Source organism: Ranitomeya imitator, chromosome 1 (genome assembly GCF_032444005.1).
Source record: "Ranitomeya imitator isolate aRanImi1 chromosome 1, aRanImi1.pri, whole genome shotgun sequence".
Taxonomy (NCBI): Eukaryota; Metazoa; Chordata; class Amphibia; order Anura; family Dendrobatidae; genus Ranitomeya; species Ranitomeya imitator.
In genome coordinates this window covers 208021862-208047732 of record NC_091282.1, presented here as the reverse complement: position 1 = coordinate 208047732, position 25871 = coordinate 208021862, and the positions used below count along the sequence as shown (strand labels likewise).

Here is a 25871-nt window from a genome sequence, read left to right as displayed (position 1 = left end):
TGTTTTTCAGCCTTCCTTACCTTGGCCATGTCCCTGAGTATCGCACACCTTGTGCTTTTTGTTACTCCAGTAATGTTGCAGCTCTGAAATATGGCAAAACTGGTGGCAAATGGCATCTTGGCAGCTTCACGCTTGATTTTCCTCAATTCATGGGCAGTTATTTTGCGCCATTTTCGCCCAACACGCTTCTTGCAACGTTGTTGGCTATTGGCCATGAAACGCTTGATTGTTCGGTGATCACGCTTCAAAAGTTTGGCAATTTTAAGACTGCTGCATCCCTCTGCAAGACATCTCACAATTTTGGACTTTTCAGGGCCCGTAAAATCTCTCTTCTGACCCATTTTGCCAAAAAAAAGGAAGTTACCTAATAATTAAGCACACCTTACATAGGGTGTTGAAGTCATTAGACAACACCCCTCCTCATTACAGAGATGCACATCATCTGATTTACTTAATTGGTAGTTGGCTCTCAAGCCTGAACAGCTCGGAGTAGGACAACATGTATAAAAAGTATCATGTGATCAAAATACAACTTGCCTAATAATTCTGCACACAGTGCATGCAAGATGGTCACTGGTAATGTGCTAGAGGGGAGATATGTTTCACTGAGGCTATTAGCTTCAGTGATATAAACCGGGAATTTTTTCTCCAGCATGTTATGTGCTAACAGGGGTTAATCAGCCATAACAGGCCCAGGTCTATTATGAACAGCTGAAGAAGTGGGCGGGGCAGCTGTTCATCATATCTCCACCCTGGGGAGGAGTCCAGGAGGAAAAATTGAAGCCTTTAGACTTAAGGAGAGTTCTTTAAACAGCTGAATCTTGTTTCTTTACAGTTATAAGGACAATATTGAGTGTTGTTTTGTTTATGTCAAGAAGACTGACTATGTGTATTTCTTTAGCTTGGACTGGTTTGTGATGCCTGTTTTTAATAATTCAATTGAAAAGTTAAACGAGAAGCATTCCTATGAGTGAGTTGATCTATCACACCGTGTATGTGGAGCCTGAAAAAATGCATGAAAAAAAGTGTAGTTCCATTCTTCAATGCAGAATGTGCAAATTGTTTGCATTTTCATATTTATTTTCTCAGAAAAGCATGCATAGCTTTTAAGTCTCCTCACTCTGACACGCGAGGCTTGACATGTCACTCTCCACAAGGAAAAAGTTGCCCCTTAGACCTAATACGATTTAAATGGGAAATCAGACCCGTTCTGCTTTGGTGGCTCTGCAAAAAATAGTGTGTGTCCTGGCAATGGGAATAATTTATCAGGGTTAAAAAATATAATAATCTGAGAAATATAATAATCTGATGATAACAAGCAATAAAGCTACATATTTGCTCACAAACATTTTTATTTCAGATACAATAACATTTGATTGTAAATCGTTTATTATTAATACATAATTTACACTATACCTAGGAGGAGATGAAGGCGTCTACAGGGTTACAGATACATAAGGCCTGAGTATTTAAATAAATCCATTTTCCGTTTTGACCTCAGAACCTCTTCAATTAATTACTAAAATCTATTTACACAGCAGTCAGGGGAAATCAATTATATATCTGACAGGATTTCAGCATCTCTTTTTCCATTTCTTCAAACAGCAGAGCCCTAATGGGGGCTATTTATCACAGCCCACAACCTGTAACTACAGGGAGAGGAGACATCATAACTACAGCAACTCTGTTGCATCTTAATGTTGTATTTCGGGATCTGGTAATGCCTGTTACACTCCTTGAGGTGGCCGAGTTTTGTAACTGCTTTCTGGAGGATTTCCTCCAGGGATTCTTCCATTCTCAAACATGTGACAGTCCTATAATGGGACAGCGCCATCCATTGGCTGGTACCTTAATTACTGCATTAGGGTAGATACAACTTGGCACTCAGGAGATGCAAGGAATGAAAGAGTTAATTTATTTAGCCAATCTTTATAATTTACCGTTTTCGGTCCTACAATTGGACCTTCATCAGAACTGATTGCATCTGGGTAAAAGGATGGACTGCCTTGGATAGCGCTGGTGTCGGCGACGCACGTCACTGTGGAAGGGAGGCAGTCCCAACGACGTGCGTCGCAGACACCAGCGCTATCCAAGGCAGTCCATCCTTTTACCCAGATGCAATCAGTTCTGATGAAGGTCCAATTGTAGGACCGAAAACGGTAAATTATAAAGATTGGCTAAATAAATTAACTCTTTCATTCCTTGCATCTCCTTCTGAGTGCCAAGTTGTATTAACACTAATCACGGGCTGGAAACCCTACTTGGGCACCTCTCATCACATTAGGAGTGCCGTATATCTTTCTGGACTACATTACTGCATTAATCCTATAATCCACATGATTGTAGTCAATAAAAACTGCTTGTTTTAGGTAAGTAATGATGAAAAATCATATTAAATAGCAACTTTGATCTATTTTATATATTTCTACACATCTATCTGCCTATACCCAGTTATCTCTCTATCAGACAGGTAAAGACCAGAGATGAGTGAGCCTGAACTGTAAAGTTCGGGGTTCGTACTGAAAACGTAGAGTCCGGTGCTGAACTCCGAACATGGACTTCTCCTGGAAGTACATTTTACAGTTCAGGAGTCAATGGGGAGAGATAGAGAAATAGAGAGAAATATTTTCCAACTCCAAAGTTCGGGTACCCATTGATTTCAATGAGGTTCGGGTTGAGGTTGAAGTTTGGGTACAGTTCGGACTAAAGTTTGGGAGGGAATCAGAACCGGAACTTCCGCTCTTCCCTAGTAAAGAACTATTCTCCATGTCATTACTGGGTTGCAATTGGCCCATTGATAACAGTCAAAACCACATTCACTTTATTACTTTTCCAAATTTCATATTTCCAGGATCCAGGATGATAAGATGTAAAAAAAAAAAAAGTAAAAACCAACATCAGAAATGTGAAAACAGTTTTTTTCAATATATTACTTTTATACATTGGGGAATCCATGGCCAAGAATGTGTTACTGAAATGGAGAACATGCTGTCTAATTTCCCTTAATTTCAGTGTTGTCATAGGGACCTTGTGTGGATGCTAATTACTATATACCCGTACAAAATGTACATCTTACCTTACTTGATCAGAGGTGGTTATGCCTGTATGTATAAAGGCAATTATAATATTTAGTTTGTGTTATCCGACACAATCAGAAATTATATCAGACTCTAGCAGTAGAGGGGATTTAAAAGGAATCTGTCACCAGTTTTTTACTATATGATCTGAGAATAGAATAATGTAGAGACAGAGACCCTGATTCCAGTGATGTGTAACTTACTGGGCTGCTTACTGTAGTTTTGATAAAATCACTGTTTTATTAGCAGGAAATTATCACTAGAGGACTAATAAATCTGCTGGCAGGTAGTCCTACATATTCATAAACTCTGTATAACTCCGCCCTATCACTGATTTGGTTTTGGTTTTGGTTTACACTGTACATGGGAAGGTAGCAGCCTATCAGTCGTCTGGGCGGGGTTATACAGAGCTCTACATTCAGAGAACTGCAAGCATTAAAAACAATGATTTTAACAAAATGACATCAAATAGCCCAGAAAGTGATACATCACTGGAATCAGGGTCTCTGCTCCTAAATTTGGCTGCTCTCAGATTAGGTGTCAGAAACCTGATGAAAGATTCCCTTTCAGACCGCCATACACATTAGACCAAAGTTGACCTAATCCACTGACATCGGTTGGATGGACCATGCCACATGATATCAGTGCAAAGAAGGACCAACATGTTGGAAAACCAACATTCCACCATTTTGTTTTCCCTGGAGATAAGCCTCTATGAGAAGAGCCAAGTTTCCTGTGTATTGGGTTGTCGGGAGAGACATTCAGACCTTTAAACTCAAGCAATCATATTCTAGTGATGAAGTAAGATATTATTAAAATTGTTTTCACAAGATCATGTACACAGTAGGACCTTTTAGAATTGGTAATTTTTTTTATTACTAACTACTCACTTAAATGGTTTTTCCCCTGTATGTGTCCGGATGTGGTTGTTTAATGTGGTTGCTCCAGCAAAAGCCCTGCCACAATAGCCACACTTAAAGGGTCGGTCGCTTGAGTGGGTGACAACATGGTTCCTTAATTCTGATGGCTGGGAGAAGGACTGGGAACAATGTCCACACTGGTAAGGCCTAAATAAAATAAAATGGGAAAAATCGGATTTTTCTAGGTAGACTCAAAATACTAGAATATCAATGAAACTCCAGGTCCAAAACAAAATGTACATTCTGCACCCATCTTAAATATATGGAATAAAATTTTCAAAGACTCAGAAAAAATGATCACAACACAGCTTTGAGTCTAAAACATGTTATTAAAAAAGCACTCCCATCAAAGTTTTTATCCTCTTAATATACTGCAGTCATCATATTATATAGCACTGTGTCCTTACAATTGCTCATTTTGCCTTTCTACCCAGCGAATCATTCGCATTTCTATGCTATATGTAGAAACAGGAAGTCTTTATTCCCTAAAAATCTAATTTCCCTCTTCAGATCCTCTCCCAGCTGCTCTGATCCTCCCCCCTGACAGGTATTTTTGTAGAGACTAATGAGTCATGCAGGGAAAATTGACCTCCTGTTTCTACATAGAGCTTTAAAGGATTCAGCTAGTCAGTTTTTAATCAAGTGGTGTCATAGACCTAATGGAAAAAAGAAGAATTAGCCGGGTAGAAGGGGAAAATGAGCAATTGTAAGTACACAGTGCTATATAATATTATGACTGCAATATATTAAGAAAATACTAATTTTGGTGAGCGTTATTCTTTAATAAAGTATACAATACACATTGACTGGATTGGAAAATAACTCCAGCATAAAATGGTGATATTAATAATACATTTTATGTTGTTCAATAAACTTGTTGTATGTAACATAATAGGGTTAAAAAAAAATGCATCTCTATCATGTTCAACCCATTTTCCTGCAATGTCAATCCCGAGGAATACAAAACAACCCACACATGTGACTATACATAGTTTAGGGGTGTCAAACTGCATTCCTCGAGGGCTGCAAACAGGTCATGTTTTCAGGATTTCCTTGTACTGCACAGGTGATAATTTAATCACCAACTCATTATTTGTGTAGGTGATTAAATTATCACCTGTGCAGTACAAGGAAATCCTGAAAACATGACCTGTTTGCAGCCCTCGAGGAATGCAGTTTGACACCCCTGGTTTAGGGAGAAAGAAAATATTTCCTAACTCAAAGTATGCATAGAACACGTCTTCCAAGAAAATGTCTTACTTTGAGGCCCCTTTTATACTAACTCAATGTCAAGTTCTAGCAGAGAGCTCCATTGTCTCACTGCTCTTACAGTAGAGAATCCTCTTTTATGATTATGTTGAAATTATAATTGCTTAGTGTAACATAATTTGTAGTCTCACATTTTGGTAAAAAGGTCAATTTAATAAAAGTAAAAATCAGCAGATGAACTGAGTAGTGTACTGGTTATAAGGACAACAGAGTGAACCTGTGATATTTATACGCTTATAATCAATGTTTTTACCAGTTCAAGGTGCGATTAACATTTATGGCCTTTACTTATTCAGTTTAAGGCCGCTCAGGATCGAGCAACCTACAAATAAAATTCTTCATTGTTCAACGAGCTGTTTTTCACTCTCTTTACTAATGAGCTAAAGTGTAATAATGACTCTCAGGAGACGTCTAAACGTAAGTTTTGTCCTGCTCTACAATCTCCTCGCAGGCCGTCATATGATGAAAGTCAACCAGGGGAGAAGGTGAAGTAAGGACAAGACTTAGAATTAGTAGCTCGTGTTTAGTTCCTAACCAGGCATAAGTATATATTTATTTTGCTGCATTCCAGCGACAGTCCTATCTGCACCTGATGATATTGGTGGAGCCTCTGTCACCTCCGCACACTCTAGTATCGATTCTGCCAGTCACCTCAGGTGAAGTCACAATGATACAGCAACCACTGTAACACGATGACATAATTATGTCGTATTTTCTCACTCCTACTTGACTATACAATACTCTGCTTAACTGTGATATAAGACCAAAAAGAGAGAAAAAGTAAGCGGCACCATGCAACTTATCAGAGATAATCAGCTTAATGTGGGAAATTTCTAAACAATGGTAGTCCGATCGAGAGACAGGAGGTGCTGGCGTGAAACAAAATGTCCATGTAATCCAAAGAAGGTAAAAGAAACGCAATAGCACTCACCGATCTGTGGCAGTTTAAACGTCCTTTATTAGAACATGCAGCGAGCAATCTTCACGGCTCAAGGGAGGGAGTGAGAGGAGGAGTGCGACAGGCAAGACGACGACGGCCGTTTCGCGCTAACACCAAGCGCTTCCACGGGTCGCAGTTTAAACGGGACGTTTAAACTGCCACAGATCGGTGAGTGCTATTGCGTTTCTTTTACCTCCTTTGGATTAACCGTGATATAAGCTTTATTTGCTGTTCCAGGTTTTACTTATGCTCGTATAAACTATTTTTTCTGACTTAATACGCTTAATTACCACTATTTTCCTGCTTGTCATTTGCAACCAATTTTCGTAAAACTTATGGTGGGGAATGGGGATCTGAAGGTTGAGACTCTCACCAATCACTAGAATGAGACACTTGTTTGAATGGAACATTGTGTATTTAATCTCCGTAGGACTTCTGGGCACAGCCAAGCACTGTACTCCACTATCTCCGATAGACTGTAACCACTGCTCTGGGGGGCACAAGTTCTGCTGATTGGCGCAGGTCTCAGCTGTCAGACCCCTACTAATCTAGCAGGTATAACCTATCATTTGAATAAGTGATCAAAGGTTATTCAGCTTATAACAAGTTAATTCTGTTGTTTTTGTATCAGATCTGAGGCTGTGGGCCGATGAATGCAGATTACACCTCCCTACAAGGCCCCCATACATACTAGACTAATGTCAGCAAAACCTATCAATGATGGTGGGTTCAGCCAAAAATTGACGTCCCCTGACGACTGTCCCCTGACAAATAATGTCAAGGGAGATGACAATCCAACATTTCAGGTTTCCAATCATTTTGTTCTTGACAAGGTAGGCCACTGCCAGACTCCTCTGGCATCGGCTCTCTCATACGGAAAACTGGAGAGCTTGGCAGAGCCAAGAGAGTCATAGAAATAGCTGCCAGCCAAAACTTCATTCAGCTGTCTATTATGTATGGGCGAGGGGGCTTTACCCAAAGTCCAATGGTCTCATTCTAGCCTTTGTACACAAATTCCACTGCTGTGATGATAACTTGCTGTTGAGTGGGTGTCCCCACCACTGGGACCCACAAGATTGGAAGATTGGGAAATTTTTATCCTCAATGGAGAACTTTTATTCCTGTTAAAAATTGGAGCAGTATGTTGGATGCCCGACTGCCACTCCATCCATCCTCTATTGTTCAGCGGTCGACCAAGCGCATTGCTGCTCCATTCTAAAGGGACAAAAATTCACTGTTCTGCCAATTGCTGATGAAACCAGAGGTCAGACCCCATGATGAACAAGTTATCCTTTACAATAGCTCGCTTTCACCAGACAACCTGTTTAACTTGGCTGATTTCATATGCAAACTATATATCATAAAAAATGTGATAATAATCTGTAATTTTTACACCCTATAGTTATACTTTATAGTCATTTCTGGAATTAGATTATGTTGGATTGATATGAGCATTAAACATCTCCAATAACAAGAGACACCAAATAATATCCCTTACAGAGCCATGAAGGTACTACCATAATATATATCGAAAAAACACATTCACATAAGACCAGGAAGTGATTAAAAATATGTAAACTTTATTGAAAGACACATAAAAAACATAAAAACTGGGCAGTAACCACAAGTGCAGCAGCAAAGGTGGGAACCCCACAAGGACATCCTCTATGTAAACATTTCGTAAGATGCAATTAGGATACAGTAAATCACAAAACATGTAAGAGAATAATAATAAATAATCAATATAGTCTTTATACATGAATATATATAATAGCATCCACCTTGCACTGATAGCGATATGTAACATAGGCTAAACAGCCTAACACAAAACCTATAAGTACTACATAGATATAAATTGAAGGTATACTTACCAAGAGGAGGAACCCGGGGACCCACCACACCCGACGCGCGTTTCGCACTGAAATGCTTCGTCCCTGTGTTAGGCTGTTTAGCCTATGTTACATATCGCTATCAGTGCAAAGTGGATGCTATTATATATATTAATGTATAAAGACTATATTGATTATTTATTATTATTCTCTTACATGTTTTGTAATTTACTGTATCCTAATTGCACCTTACGAAATGTTTACATATATACACCGAGATTTGCTCTACAAGTAACAATAAATTTTGCCCTCCCAAACAAGGGCATAAAGTACTCTATATCAGATATCCATCACAGAACGTGTAAACCAAAAATAATTCGGTCACCACTATAGTACTATATTGAAAAAATGTAAATTTTATTAAACATATATTATTTTCTAAAACAAGAACCATATAAAATAGTACACATTACTACATAGATGAAGAAAGGTGCAAATCCTCACAAATGAGGGACTACATTGCCATAAGTAAGCATCCAACTCCTAGGCCAAACATATACATTCAATGACATCACTGAATCATGGGGAGACACACTCCAACAATGTATCCCATGTGTCAAAATAACCCCTATGGTACCATAACTCCTAACGGGGAATGACACGAGATCATATAATGGTCTACACCCCTAAATGAACAGGATGCCCAGAGTATGTGTATAGCAGCATTGATAAGCGGTATATTACCGCTCCAGAAGAAGCTATTACGAAACGTGCGTAGGGGCAGAGGGACGCCGAGGTTCGCACACTAGGCCCACCTATCAGGTAATATACCGCTTATCAATGCTGCTATACACATACTCTGGGCATCCTGTTCATTTAGGGGTGTAGACCATTATATGATCTCGTGTCATTCCCCGTTAGGAGTTATGGTACCATAGGGGTTATTTTGACACATGGGATACATTGTTGGAGTGTGTCTCCCCATGATTCAGTGATGTCATTGAATGTATATGTTTGGCCTAGGAGTTGGATGCTTACTTATGGCAATGTAGTCCCTCATTTGTGAGGATTTGCACCTTTCTTCATCTATGTAGTAATGTGTACTATTTTATATGGTTCTTGTTTTAGAAAATAATATATGTTTAATAAAATTTACATTTTTTCAATATAGTACTATAGTGGTGACCGAATTATTTTTGGTTTACACGTTCTGTGATGGAAATGTTTACATAGAGGATTTCCTTGTGGGGTTCCCACCTTTGCTGATGCACTTGTGGTTACTGCCCAATTTTTATGTTTTTTATATGTCTTTCAATAAAGTTTACATATTTTTAATCACTTCCTGGTCTTATGTGAAGGTGTTTTTTCGGCATTTATTATCTCCAATAACAATAACAATTATAATATAGTGTAGTATAGTATAGTATAAAAATATAAAACGTAAATTGCAGTAAACTAATCACAAGTGTTTTCACTTTGGGGCAGAATTACAGACTTTATTGTCATCAGTTATCAAGTTTTAGGTTAGTTTTTCAAAAAGTTTACAAGACATAAACAATGCTTCATTAATGTCGACCCTTTTAGCTATTTATTTATTGGCTATTTTGTATTATGAACTTAGCAGTTAAACTGCTTTATTTTCCTTTTATTTCTCCTTTTATTTACACTCCTCAATGTTGGAGATTCCTTTAGAAAATGTAGTATCTGATAATTGGGTCACTTGGCTGATTACAACTCTATTGCTAATGATGAAAACTGAGTGATTTCTCATTTAAATGCTGGTAATGGGTGTCTTCTGGTCTTAAGTCTAGTAAGGTTATGTTCTCATTTTAATAAATAGAACATGCTGCTAATATTGAGCAGATTCCCGGCTCATGGCCCCTGTTAGTAAAGACATTTAGATAGCCACAACAGAGAATAACTTAGCTACAAACAGAGATAAAGAGGTGGTGTTGGCAACCGCTCAAGAGTTTTGCTCCAAGTATGAACTTACCATCTGGATATACTAAGGTGTTTACTATTATGTTTCTATTAAAACTTTTTTTTCTACAAAAACGATTTCATTTATAGCATTCCTTAAAGTCCACCACTTTATCTATTAATGCAAAATAAAACAGTTTAGCATAGTTTAATACAAAATATAACATTTACTTATTTATCAATCCCCGGCCTCTCCTCTCATTTTGCTGCACACGTCCTCCACCAATTATCTCAGTTATCTTGTTTCAACTTCTGGTGAGGACAGAGCAAAAAGATTGGTTGCCGTTTTCATGGTTTTTAAGGTTGAAGGTAGCCTTAAGTCCACTGAGTTCAAGCCATAGCTTAACATGTGCTGGATTCTTTCCAGTTGTATGGGCATGTCACTTTTGCCAATGGTCAAAAGAGTCCAGTTTTTTAATTTATTCCTGCTGCTCCCATGAGTATCCTGAGGTTTGGGCTTGGTTTTGTTTGTTTTTTAATCCACAGTACAGCTTCAGAGATATAGACCTTTCTATTTAGTGAGAAGTTTTATGGTCTTCACCAAGGGGGCATAGCTCAAAGGATTCTTCAGGGGTGTGTCTTTAGGCGGTTCTGCATTTTTAGACTGTGATCAATGCCTCCTTGGTAAAAACTAGACAAATTTACACTAGGTAAAAAGGCCCAGATTTTTTTTTAAACCATATGGCAGATTTAAAAAAGAAAACGAAAAGAAAAAATAATGAGAGGAGTAGCAAAAATAAAATAAGAGCAAAAATTGGCCACTTTTCATCTGGTGACAGATCCTATTTAAGCCTAAAAGTTATAGAAAAGAACTTCCATAGTTAAAGTTGACCATAGAGATTTTTTAATTGAATTCTGCTAATTTCAACATACCGTACTGCAAAATAATATTTTGGGGGGACATCTTGAATATGCTCAACAGAGTCAACATCTCTAACCATACTACATGGTGATAATGGAAAAATAGAAGGCGTAGCCAGCTCAGCACAGTAGTCCATAATTCTTTGGATCTTGGATCAGTCAGGTGGAAAGACAAGCAAACGAAGGAGAGATGGATCCAGCTACACGGATAGAAATTCTAGAAGCTTTATTCGTTCATACTAAAAATTCCACAAAACATCCACAATAGTCCAAAATCGAAACCACATCGACTCATTTCTGGTGCATGTAGCACCCTTAGTCATAGACTAACTGACCATGACTAAGGGTGCCACGTGCACCAGAGATGTTTCGCTTTTGGTCTGTTGTGGATGTTTTGTGGAATTTTTAATATGAATGAATAAAGCTTCAGGAATTTTTATCTGTAACACTGGAACCCTCTCTACTCTGTGTATATATATGGTGATAGTGCAAGATTTTACCTCTAAAACTATTTGTTTTATTGGAGGTAAGCATTGTTATGAAGCCATCCATCTACATTATCCAATGTTAGTGAAGAAGTTAGGGAAGATTGTTGATCAATAAACCAGTTATAATAGGAGTTTTCAAAAGTAATTATCACTTCATGTTTAAGATTATTGCTCATAGCATTACAATGTGAAATATGTAGTCACTCCTGTAATGTAATAGTAATATAATACTTAGAAAGTAGTCCGATTAGCAAAGTGCTAATGTGAGCATACAGCAGGAGAACGTAAAGGATGACAGTATTGAATGTACGTGGAATGCCTGGTTGCTTAATTTGTTTTATACTTTACCATCGGATGTATCTCAACTTCTATGACACGGGTCCTGTAGATACTTTACAAGGGAAACCAAGCGTATAATGAGAGGCATTATAAATTAACCTGCTTGACCTTGCTGTCAACTCTGAACACAGATTTAATCAGTGCAAGTTTACAGGCAGCTCAACAGATTCATCTGTACAGAGCTTTAGTTTTACTTCCATACCAACACTCCTAAATCATAAAATCCCAACAAAAGGCTAAAACCCACCGAAATGTTACGGCTCTGTTTTCTAGTACTATAATGGGACACTCATAGAGGTGCATTGGGCCATACTCTACCTCTGTATGTGTTCAACATTATATGGAAGCATATCCAGTTAAAATATAAAATATGTTATATTAGACCATTGAGCATGCAACATAGCAGATCGGAAACTCTACTGTTGTCTCGGTGACTTATATAACTCCATAATAGTGAAAACAATAAACCACTATTCTCTATATAAACTGGCTGCAAAAGACACTGTGAGTCTCTGGTCTATTTGTCAATGAGACTTGATTTTTTCTCTATTAAATTTCTATCAATCTTGTTTTATGTTATTGCTATGCTTTAATACATCAGTCTTTACAAGATTATTACCAATATAATTGACCCTGCCCTATTCATAGGATGGGGGAAACTTACTGATGGCTGTTGGTTTTGACTGCTCAGACCCCCAGAGAACCCGTCTTGTAGTGTGTACATAATATATTCCCTCAAATAAATGGAAATTAAGACAAACGGGTAATTTTGGATGCATAATTTTGGATAAAGAGTTGAAAAGAAGAGGTTCTGGTGGAGTGTTGTGTAAAGTGTGAGGGAACTGCAAACCTCTGGTCTTCTCTCTATGCCCTATTATCAAGTAATGCTTATTTAGAGGTTATCTACCTCACTAAATTGTATTATTTCATAATCTAGTTCTTCATTTGTGGTGTGTGACATAGGGACAGCCAATCTTAGCACCTTCCTAGTTCACTAACCCAAAAACTTGGCATCCAACTCTGCTTGAAAGTGTTACTTCTAAAATTGTCAGGAGCAGATTATTATTTCCTGCTGAACCTAGATCTGTCTTCCCATCAGTATTGATTGTACCTCACCATGAAAATGCTGCTTCTGAAAACATAGAGAATAAGCAGCCATAAGTCAATTTTATTTATAGGATTTTACTTCTCAGAGTGGAAAGATCTGTTCTTGCACCGTCTGCAGTTTAACGCCGAGGTCCCTGTTTTTCCTTTACTCTCTATTGGAAAGAACTGAAATATTTTCTTCTATATTATGATAATCTATTGGGATTTATATTCCCTCACATATGAGTTATGAATTCGGCCCATGCAATTAGCGCCTTACAGTAGTTGTTTTAATATGGGCATAAATCTCCTATTGAAATCCTGTCACATAATCCGTTTTTGGTGTTATAGAACTGCTCTATCTGGTAGTGAAACATTAGTCATTTGCTGAAACATGAGGTGCTATGTACACTCAGCACAATGTTACTGTGCCCAACTATAAATGCGGTGTCACCAATCAATGACTTGTAGCTTAAGATAATGATGAAGATGCGTTCCTTTTCTTCGTTACTAGCTCTGTCATATGGTCCAATCACTGCTGGGGTTTTTGAGCTCTGCATTGTGCTATGTGGACCTTGGCTGGTTCACCAATATGGCATGAATCCAATTGCAAGTAATTGGAAGGCAAAATGGTATAAATAGTATTTGTACCTAAGGGTTATGAGAAAGCGAAACACATACTGTGTCTGTAGGACAATCTTCAATACAGAGTCCACCACTACCTTATTAAGAAGAGTTCCTGGATTGTGGGACTTGCACACACATACCCTAGGGTAAATCACTTAAATCACCTAAAAGATTTTTTTTTTAAATTTTAAAAGAAAATAATAAAGCATCATGGGTAAAGTTTGCATGCTTTCTACTAAGAGATACACTTCCTTTTTTATATAATTTTCCTCTCTCACCAGCACTGGTTATCAGATTTCTCTGTCTAAATGTATATCCATGAAATCTGTGAATTGGCATCTGTGGGTATGAGATTAATAGACTTACAGGCTAATGCGTTAAACATCTGTTTTTTTGGAATTAATAAATTATTGCTTTCTCATTATTAATCTGTCTCTCTCCCCATAACCAGAAATTGTCAATACCTTATATCAGGGGTGAGATCCAGCTAATTTCCCTTTTTAGGCCTAGCATTTAAAATAACAGCCAGTTCACTGAACTCAGGAGAAGCAGTGCACCAATTTGGTCCAACATTAGCTACTGTATGGCAAGCAAATAGCCACTTCAGATTGTGGCTTTGTCTAGTTTCTCCTTTCCTGCTGATTAGTGAGACAGTGTAAAGCATGTTCCAAGAACCCATCAACATTATTCCATATGCCCACCAGAATTTTCCTTCTACTTGGAGGAAATTCTCCGCCTCCAACAATATTTTAATGTGTGGGATCCATAGTCTTTTCACACTGTTAGCTTGAACACTACTTCCCCTCTCTTCTCTATTTGTGACCTCTTGGGATGTTTCCTTACAGTTATCAGCTGTAAAGTAGAAGCCCCAGCAGAAGCTGTGTAGGCGAAACCATGGGTGAGGCTTTCTAATATGTGCCACAGTTTTGCTTTAATGTGTTTGTTTTTTAAATCCACTATTGTACTGAATACATCATATTGAATTCTAAAGTATCCAACAGGTGAGTACCATGTGTACTTCCATTTTGATAGCTAAAAACTGGAATAAAACACACTGGAGATCTTCAAGAAAAGTGAAGTAGTGTGGAACTTCCAGTGTGGAAAGCCTGAAGATAATGCATGTTTGGAACATTGTGAGAAGTGTTGTGAATTCTGTGGCAGAGCTCCCTCCTGTGGTCACAAGTGGTACTTCGGCTGGTTCTCTCTGTGAGCTTCTGTTGGTGGAGGGAAGTGGTACTGCGGCTTCTGAGTTTCCTCCCTCAGGTGATCTGGTGAGGTCGTTAGGTGCTTCTCTACTTAACTCCACCTAATGCTTTGATCCTGGCTTCCTGTCAATGTTCCAGTGTTGGACTTGCTTTTCCCTGGATCATTCCTGTGGCTTGCTGCTCTGCATAGCTAAGTTCTTCTTTGCTGTTTGTTTGCTATTTTTTCTGTCCAGATTGTCTAATTTGTTGCTGGAAGCTCTGGGACGCAAAGGGTGTACCTCCGTGCCGTTAGTTCGGTACGGAGGGTCTTGTTGCCCCCTTTGCGTGGTTTTCTTTAGGGTTTTGTGTAGACCGCAAAGTTACCTTTTCTATCCTCGATCTGTTAAGAAAGTCGGGCCTCACTTTGCTAAATCTATTTCATTTCTACGTTTGTCTTTTCATCTTAACTCACAGTCATTATATGTGGGGGGCTGCCTTTTCCTTTGGGGTATTTCTCTGAGGCAAGGTAGGCTTATTTTCTATCTTCAGGCTAGTTAGTTTCTCAGGCTGTGCTGAGTTGCATAGGCAGAGTTAGGCGCAATCCACGGCTGCCTCTAGTGTTGTTTGGAGAGGATTAGGGATTGTGGTCTGCAGAGTTCCCACGTCTCAGAGCTCGTTCTATGATTTTGGGTTATTGTCAGATCACTGTATGTGCTCTGACCGCTATGTCCATTGAAGTACTGAATTGCCTTTCATAACCGAGAAGTGGGTTACATGAGAATTTTCTCTGATCATGCGTGAAATCATTCTTCGGTTCTTGGAACATAGTTGGGCAGTGCGATGTCCATGTTTATTTCTCTTTTTGAATTGTTTTGAAATCCAGAGTCCTGACCCCTCACCAGCTCAGCCTGTGATATTTTGTTGAATTCATGCAATCTTGTATCTTCTACTTTCTTCTAATATCTTGTAGGATTATAGGGTAGAGTATCTACTTAGGGCTAGTCTGTCTCTTCTCCTTCAACATGGATAAACTATTGTTATAAATATATAGCCCAGTCTATTTGCCTGGATACATTAAAAAAAAAATCTGTATTGTGTCTTGTGCACAAAGAGATACATAGATCGACGACGCCATAAATTCTGTACTTATTTGTGAAACTTTATATGAAATTCAAGCTTCAGGAGGCTAATTTGCATATTCCAGGTGCCTTCTGGGAGAAGCGAAGTCTCCCTAAGCTAGAAGATCGTTGGGTACAGCCGGGACCAGCTGCTTCGAAAGCATCACCAAACCAGGGATTCAAGCTTCAGGAGGCTAATTTGCATATTCCAGGTGCCTTCTGGGAGAAGCGAAGTCTCCCTAAGCTAGAAGATCGTTGGGTACAGCCGGGACCAGCTGCTTCGAAAGCATCACCAAACCAGGGATTCAAGCTTCAGGAGGCTAATTTGCATATTCCAGGTGCCTTCTGGGAGAAGCGAAGTCTCCCTAAGCTAGAAGATCGTTGGCTACAGCCGGGACCAGCTGCTTCGAAAGCATCACCAAACCAGGGATTCAAGCTTCAGGAGGCTAATTTGCATATTCCAGGTGCCTTCTGGGAGAAGCGAAGTCTCCCTAAGCTAGAAGATCGTTGGGTACAGCCGGGACCAGCTGCTTCGAAAGCATCACCAAATTTTTGCCTGTAGGATAATGTTGCGAAACGATCTGTAAAGAGTTTGGACGCAAACAATACAAAGTTAAACAGGGATTCAAGCTTGAGGAGGCTAATTTGCATATTCCAGGTGCCTTCTGGGAAAAGCGAAGAGTCTCCCTAAGCTAGAAGATCATTGGGTACAGCCGGGACCAGCTGCTTGGAAAGCATCACCAAACCGCGCGCCGTAAGGCGCGTAAATTTTTGCCTGAAGGACATTATTGCAAGAGAGCTTGGCTGAGTAGATTACACAAGAAGGAAAACACACAGCAAGTCAGCAGGATCTAGGAGCAACATGGCAGATGTGACAACCTACATGGTGAGCTGCAGCATGTGCTACATGTTCACAGATCGACCAGAAGAAGAATCCAATTTCACCTGTCAGAAGTGTAGACTAGTGGCCCTTTTAGAAGAAAAGGTGCGGGGTCTGGAAGAAAGAATAGCAACTTTGAAACTCATCAAAGAGAATGAAGACTTTCTAGACAGAACAGAAGCATCTCTACTGGTCACAGAAGGTGAAAAAAGTGTCAGAGAACCTCCAAAAGCAGATGAGTGGAAGCATGTGACCAAAAGAAGCAAGAAGACCATGGAGAAATCACCAACCACACAACTGAAGAACCGATATCAAATCTTTGTAGAGGATGAAGATGGCACACCTAAGAATGAAGCAATACCAGCAAGCAAAAAAGAAAAGGGCACACAGCAACAAGTGACAGCAAAAAGTACAACCAAGAAGCAACGAAGAGTGGTGGTGGTGGGAGACTCACTACTGAGAGGCACAGAAGCAGCCATCTGCAGACCGGACATAACTGCAAGAGAAGTATGCTGCCTTCCAGGTGCGATGATCAAGGATGTGACCGATAGGATACCAAAGCTCTTCAGCTCCAAGGACGTCCACCCATTTCTTCTGATACATGTTGGCACCAATGACACGGCAAGGAAGGACCTACCGACAATCTGTAAGGACTTTGAAGAGTTGGGGAAGAAAGTAAAGGAACTGGATGCACAGGTAGTTTTTTCTTCTATCCTTCCAGTAGACGGGCATGGCACCAGGAGATGGAACAGGATCCTTGATGCAAACAACTGGCTAAGACGATGGTGCAGACAACAAGGATTCGGATTCCTGGACCACGGTGTGAATTATTGGTATGATGGACTCCTCGCCAGAGACGGACTACACCTCAACAAACCTGGGAAACACACATTCGCCAGAAGACTCGCTACACTCATCAGGAGGGCGTTAAACTAGAAGAAGAGGGGACGGGAAGAAAAACATTAGACTCGAACAAAGACGACCCAGGAAAACATACTCTGAAGGGAGGTAAGAACATTTCTAAAACAATCCACAGTGAGGAGATTGGAACAAAACAAAATCCTCTAAACTGCATGCTCGCAAACGCCAGAAGCCTGACAAACAAGATGGAAGAACTAGAAGCAGAAATATCTACAGGTAACTTTGACATAGTGGGAATAACCGAGACATGGTTAGATGAAAGCTATGACTGGGCAGTTAACTTACAGGGTTACAGTCTGTTTAGAAAGGATCGTAAAAATCGGAGAGGAGGAGGGGTTTGTCTCTATGTAAAGTCTTGTCTAAAGTCCACTTTAAGGGAGGATATTAGCGAAGGGAATGAGGATGTCGAGTCCATATGGGTTGAAATTCATGGAGGGAAAAATGGTAACAAAATTCTCATTGGGGTCTGTTACAAACCCCCAAATATAACAGAAAGCATGGAAAGTCTACTTCTAAAGCAGATAGATGAAGCTGCAACCCATAATGAGGTCCTGGTTATGGGGGACTTTAACTACCCGGATATTAACTGGGAAACAGAAACCTGTGAAACCCATAAAGGCAACATGTTTCTGCTAATAACCAAGAAAAATTATCTTTCACAATTGGTGCAGAATCCAACCAGAGGAGCAGCACTTTTAGACCTAATACTATCTAATAGACCTGACAGAATAACAAATCTGCAGGTGGTCGGGCATCTAGGAAATAGCGACCACAATATTGTACAGTTTCACCTGTCTTTCACTAGGGGGACTTGTCAGGGAGTCACAAAAACATTGAACTTTAGGAAGGCAAAGTTTGAACAGCTTAGAGATGCCCTTAATCTGGTAGACTGGGACAATATCCTCAGAAATAAGAATACAGATAATAAATGGGAAATGTTTAAGAACATCCTAAATAGGCAGTGTAAGCGGTTTATACCTTGTGGGAATAAAAGGACTAGAAATAGGAAAAACCCAATGTGGCTAAACAAAGAAGTAAGACAGGCAATTAACAGTAAAAAGAAAGCATTTGCACTACTAAAGCAGGATGGCACCATTGAAGCTCTAAAAAACTATAGGGAGAAAAATACTTTATCTAAAAAACTAATTAAAGCTGCCAAAAAGGAAACAGAGAAGCACATTGCTAAGGAGAGTAAAACTAATCCCAAACTGTTCTTCAACTATATCAATAGTAAAAGAATAAAAACTGAAAATGTAGGCCCCTTAAAAAATAGTGAGGAAAGAATGGTTGTAGATGACGAGGAAAAAGCTAACATATTAAACACCTTCTTCTCCACGGTATTCACGGTGGAAAATGAAATGCTAGGTGAAATCCCAAGAAACAATGAAAACCCTATATTAAGGGTCACCAATCTAACCCAAGAAGAGGTGCGAAACCGGCTAAATAAGATTAAAATAGATAAATCTCCGGGTCCGGATGGCATACACCCACGAGTACTAAGAGAACTAAGTAATGTAATAGATAAACCATTATTTCTTATTTTTAGTGACTCTATAGCGACAGGGTCTGTTCCGCAGGACTGGCGCATAGCAAATGTGGTGCCAATATTCAAAAAGGGCTCTAAAAGTGAACCTGGAAATTATAGGCCAGTAAGTCTAACCTCTATTGTTGGTAAAATATTTGAAGGGTTTCTGAGGGATGTTATTCTGGATTATCTCAATGAGAATAACTGTTTAACTCCATATCAGCATGGGTTTATGAGAAATCGCTCCTGTCAAACCAATCTAATCAGTTTTTATGAAGAGGTAAGCTATAGGCTGGACCACGGTGAGTCATTGGACGTGGTATATCTCGATTTTTCCAAAGCGTTTGATACCGTGCCGCACAAGAGGTTGGTACACAAAATGAGAATGCTTGGTCTGGGGGAAAATGTGTGTAAATGGGTTAGTAACTGGCTTAGTGATAGAAAGCAGAGGGTGGTTATAAATGGTATAGTCTCTAACTGGGTCGCTGTGACCAGTGGGGTACCGCAGGGGTCAGTATTGGGACCTGTTCTCTTCAACATATTCATTAATGATCTGGTAGAAGGTTTACACAGTAAAATATCGATATTTGCAGATGATACAAAACTATGTAAAGCAGTTAATACAAGAGAAGATAGTATTCTGCTACAGATGGATCTGGATAAGTTGGAAACTTGGGCTGAAAGGTGGCAGATGAGGTTTAACAATGATAAATGTAAGGTTATACACATGGGAAGAGGGAATCAATATCACCATTACACACTGAACGGGAAACCACTGGGTAAATCTGACAGGGAGAAGGACTTGGGGATCCTAGTTAATGATAAACTTACCTGGAGCAGCCAGTGCCAGGCAGCAGCTGCCAAGGCAAACAGGATCATGGGGTGCATTAAAAGAGGTCTGGATACACATGATGAGAGCATTATACTGCCTCTGTACAAATCCCTAGTTAGACCGCACATGGAGTACTGTGTCCAGTTTTGGGCACCGGTGCTCAGGAAGGATATAATGGAACTAGAGAGAGTACAAAGGAGGGCAACAAAATTAATAAAGGGGATGGGAGAACTACAATACCCAGATAGATTAGCGAAATTAGGATTATTTAGTCTAGAAAAAAGACGAATGAGGGGCGATCTAATAACCATGTATAAGTATATAAGGGGACAATACAAATATCTCGCTGAGGATCTGTTTATACCAAGGAAGGTGACGGGCACAAGGGGGCATTCTTTGCGTCTGGAGGAGAGAAGGTTTTTCCACCAACATAGAAGAGGATTCTTTACTGTTAGGGCAGTGAGAATCTGGAATTGCTTGCCTGAGGAGGTGGTGATGGCGAACTCAGTCGAGGGGTTCAAGAGAGGCCTGGATGTCTTCCTGGAGCAGAACAATATTGTATCATACAATTATTAGGTTCTGTAGAAGGACGTAGATCTGGGTATTTATTATGATGGAATATAGGCTGAACTGGATGGACAAATGTCTTTTTTCGGCCTTACTAACTATGTTACTATGTATGTTACTATGTTACTATGAAATTGGAGTCATACAAGGCTATGGTGTTATCTCATAGGTCCCTATGGGTGCAGCCTTATGGATGCATAATACTGAAGTGTGATGTGTTCATGAGCATTTATTATCATAAATAAATTACTCCATCTAGAAATGCTGTGTAGCATTTTACGGATCAGTCTTGCATTAACTACACGCGTCTACAATATCTCCTATTAAACTTGCATATTTCATTGAAATATTTACTTTTTTATTAAAAAAGGCTAGCAAGACAGAATTTTAGATCAAATTAATTAGATTTTTTTTTCTCACTTGCTAGCTCTCAGGATTGTCAGATAAACGAGCTTTGATGCATAAATAATGACTGTATTATATCCATGGTGCCACTGGCCAAAGTACCAGAAATTCTAATTCACTTGTTCAGCTAAATTTCATCTTCAGTTCACAGCCATAAAATTCCGTATTGACGAACGTTCAAACCAACTTTGACTCTAAGGTATCTGGTCAACATTTTTCTTCTATATGGATATTAGTTTATTGAATAAATGGCATCTGTTTTCCTCCACATCACCGCTAGAGCAGGTATATCTTTTTGACAGCTCTACACGATTTATAGCTTTGCATGCTCTGAAGAAAAATAGTGCTAAGCAAAAAATTCCAATTCATTGCCTCTTAGTACTTAATTAAGTTCCTACACACAGTACACCGCAGGTGAACCCGGCAATGACTGTCACATAAGCACTGAGATGCAAGACATTCTCTCTCTGGGAGACATAAAAGCATTTATAGAATCTTGGACTGATGTTTTCTGCCTATGACAGTCATTAATCTATTCCTGTATGACGGCCATGAGAAAACAAAGCATAAATCGCATACAGAGACGCACTGTTTTAAGGTCACTGCACCTTTACGTTGCATTTTCTGCTCATTATGAAACAGGTGAAGAAGGCTGTTGCCCAATTCAGTACCTAATAAAGATCACAGCAAATATCGGAAGAAACATTTGTGCTGCACAGTCACAATAAACCTTAGTTCTGATATACTATTAGGCCGGCTTCACACTTGCGAGTTTTACGGACGTAAGAGCGCAGAAACTACGTCCGTAAAACTCGCAAAAAATACGGCACAATTATTCTCTATGCCCCTGCTCCTATCTGCCGTATTTTACTGATCAGTATTATACGGCTTTCTACGGCCGTACAAAATCGCAGCATGCTGCGTTTGTCACCGTACTGCGCAAGAAATACGCCAATGAAAGTCTATGGAAGCGTGAAAAATACGGATTACACACGGACAAGCAGTGTGACTTGCGAGAAATACGCAGCGCTGTTACAGAGAAAAGCCGGCAATTCAGTGCGGTGTACAGTAAAATCACACTGACAGCTTACAGTCCAATAGGTAGAATAAATGTGTACACATAGAATAGGTATATACTGTATATATATATATATGTCAGTGAGACACATATATGTATATATATTTACATCGTTGGACGTTACAGATCTGCGGAGGGTAAGTATATTGTTGGTTTATTATGATTTTTATTTCACAGAACGAGGGTCTTCAGTGATTGGATTGGGCGTTAAATAAAATATTACAACAACCTTTGGTTTTATTTCATTAAAATAATTTTTAATAATGTGTGTGTGTTTTTTTTAACCCTTTCATTCATTTGGATTAATAATGGATAGGTGTCATAATTGACGCCTCTCCATTATTAATTAGGCTTAATGTCACCTTACAATAGCAAGGTGGCATTAACCCTTCATTACCCCATATCCCACCGCTACATGGGAATGGGAAGAGAGTGGCCAAGTGCCAGAATAGGCGCATCTTCCAGATGTGCCTTTTCTGGGGTGGCTGGGGGCAGATGTTTTTAGCCAGGGGGGGGCCAATAACCATGGACCCTCTCCAGGCTATTAATATCTGCCCTCAGTCACTGGCTTTACTACTCTGGCGGAGAAAATTGTGCGGGAGCCCACGCCAATTTTTTCCGCCATTTAACCCTTTAATTTAGTAGATAGAACGGCCAAATTTTGCAGAAACACACTACTGACATTAGTAGTGTGGAATCTGCAAAAAAAATGGAGAGAAGACATGGTTTACTGTATGTAAACCATGTCTCAAATCATGTCGGGTTTTAGGAAGGAGAAAGCAAAAGACGGTAATTGAATTACCGGCTTTTTGCTATATCGCGGCTGTATGAAGTAATAATATATATACATATATGTGTCTACTGACATATATATATATATATATATATATATATATATATATACAGTATATATGTTTTTATTTTTTTTTAAACACATGGATCCCTTGTATAGGCGTATGTCGGTTTGGCAAGCCTGCGATAAAAACACGCAGTACGGCTGCCATACGGATTACATACGGAGGATGCCATGTGCAAAAAACGGTGACACACCCTGCCTACGGAGGAGCTACGGACCACTATTTTCGGGACTTTTCAGCGTATTACGGCCGTAATATACGGACCGTATTTGCATACGCTGTGTGTGACGCCGGCCTCAATGTCTCATCATCATGGCAAATTTTGTACAGGTGTATACCAATATACAGCTCTGGCAAATTCTGCCACCCATAATTCTGCATGTCCATGAAAGATCACGACTATCACAAAATGTGCTACATCCGAAAAGAAAAAATAAGCTGTACCTTAAACTAAATTTACAAGCACATAACATTTCTTGTTACTACTTTTGGTACTTTCGTTGCTGTAAAAGACCACGTCACCATCATTCGTAGAGGTGGCCAACAAATTAGATGACTGACCGCAGAATCAGCCAATGGGACTGGACAACGATTCAAAAAGTATGGTTGTGTCCCCATACGTACCGTATGTTTTATTTCAACATACCAGATCCTTTTGTTCTCACAGCAGTCAATGGAAACTGGCAGTGGCTTAAAGAGTTATTCCAAAAGCAAAGTACATTTTAATCAATAGATCTTGGAATAATACCACAATGGGATGGGGTAAAAAAAATGTTCCTGTGCTGAGATAATCTTATAAATGTGCCCCTGCTGTGTACTGTGTAATGGCCGTGTCTGACAGTACAGGAACATGGACTGATCGTACCACAGTTCCTGGGCAGATACACAGTACACAGCAGGGGCACTTTTATAAGATTATCTCAGCACAGGAACATTTTTTTTACCCCATCCAATTGTGGTATTATTCCAAGATCTATTGATTAAAATGTAGCTTGTTTGTTGAAAAACCCCTTTAACCCCTAGCAGATCGCTGCTATGTAGCAGAGGCGATCGAGTTGTGCCTGCTTCTAGCCTCCCATGGAGGCTATTGAAGGATGGCAAAAGTAAAAAAAAAAAGTAGAAAAAAATGTGAAAAAAATAAAAAAAATATAAAAGTTTAAATCACCCCCCTTTCGCCCCAATCAAAATAAATCAATAAAAAAAAAATCTAATCTACACATATTTGGTATCACCGCGCTCAGAATCGCCCGATCTATCAAATAAAAAAAAGTATTAACCTGATCGCTAAACGGCGTAGCAAGAAAAAAATTCGAAATGCCAGAATTACGTTTTTTAGGTCGCCGCGACATTGAATTAAAATGCAATAACGGGCGATTAAAAGAACGTATCTGCACCAAAATGCTATCATTAAAAACGCCAGCTCGGCACGCAAAAAATAAGTCCTCAACTGACCCCAGATCACGAAAAATGGAGACGCTACGAGTATCGGAAAATGGCGCAATTTTTTTTTTTTTTAGCAAAGTTTGGAAATTTTTTTCACCACTTAGATAAAAAATAACCTAGTCATGTTAGGTGTCTATGAACTCGTACTGACCTGGAGAATCATAATGGCAGGTCAGTTTTAGCATTTAGTGAACATAGCAAAAAAGCCAAACAACAAACAAGTGTGGGATTGCACTTTTTTTTGCAATTTCACCGCACTTGGAATTTTTTTCCCGTTTTCTAGTACAAAACATGCTAAAACCAATGATGTCGTTCAAAAGTACAACTCGTCCCGCAAAAAATAAGCCCTCACATGGCCAAATTGACGGAAAAATAAAAAAGTTATGGCTCTGGGAAGGAGGGGAGTGAAAAACGAACACGGAAAAACGAAAAATCCCAAGGTCATGAAGGGGTTAAGGACCATTACACTACATGAATATTAATTCACCAAAGATTGGTTGTATTTTTGCATTTTTGAGCAGCAGCATTTATTTGCCTTTTTGAGAGACATTTCTGTGTTTTTCACATCCACTAACATCTATTACCTTAGTGTCATCATCTGTTGAGTGGCAGAACTTTTCACTATTGACTCTTTTATTACGCTTTTCTTTTTGAATTTCCTGAGGTATTGATACTTACAATTATTTTGTGTAGGATTTCATTCCACAATATTCAGATACCAATTGATGATTAGCCTTTTTTTGTGACATAACTTTTATACATTTATGCAAAGTGGCTGCATGTATTTTTTAGATACCTTGTGTGATATATGCCTATGTTTAAAATGGCAGCATAGGGCTCAGTGGTTAGCACTGTTGCTTTGCATCACTAGGGCAGGGTTGCCAAAGGGTGAGCTAACATTTTTACGAACTTTTGCCAAACCCCTAATAAAGACTATGCCCCCAAAGACCACTCCTCCAAGATCACACACCACCCAAAGACCACATTCCCAAAAGTCCAGAATAAGAGGAGATACTTCATATTTACACACTGTACACTGTGCCTTGGACAAGGTATGAAAAAATTAGATACTTCACAAAAACTTTGTGATCATCATACTGTGAAGAGATTTGTGACTGAAACAGAGCACAGACAGAGGTCATGCAGATAAAGGCATAATAAGGAAGATTTCTGCCAGACAAATTCATTGGATTAAGAGAACAGCTGCCAAAATACCATTACAAAGCAGCAAACAGTTATTTGAAGCTGCTGGTGCCTCTGGAGTCCCTCGAACCTCAAGGTGTAGGATCCTTCAAAGGCTTACTGTGGTGCATAAACCTACTATTCGACCACCCCTAAACAGTGTTCATGAGCATAAACGGTTGCAGTGGGCCCAGACATACATGAAGATGAATTTTCAAACAGTCTTGTTTACTGATAAGTGTCGAGCAACCCTGGATGGACCAGATGGATGGATAAGTGGATGGTTGGTGGATGGCCACCATGTCGCAACAAGGCTGAGACGTCAGGAAGGAGGTGCAGAAATCATGTTTTGGGCCGGAATCATAGGGAAACAGCTGGTTGGGCCCTTTAAGGTTCCTGAAGATGTGAAAATGACCTCTGTAAAGTAAATAGCGTTTCTGACTGACAACTTTCTTCCATGGTC

The 25871-nt window shown here is 39.4% G+C and overlaps 1 protein-coding gene across 1 annotated transcript in view; it reads right to left on the bottom strand.

Moving 5' to 3' along the window:
- PRDM6 (PR/SET domain 6) overlaps window positions 1-25871 on the bottom strand; it is a 169217-nt gene that overhangs the window by 5710 nt on the left and 137636 nt on the right. Inside the window, exon 7 of the mRNA XM_069745386.1 lies at window positions 3968-4144. Within this exon, the coding sequence (XP_069601487.1) occupies window positions 3968-4144 (177 nt within the window). The remainder of the gene's footprint in view (window positions 1-3967; window positions 4145-25871) is intronic.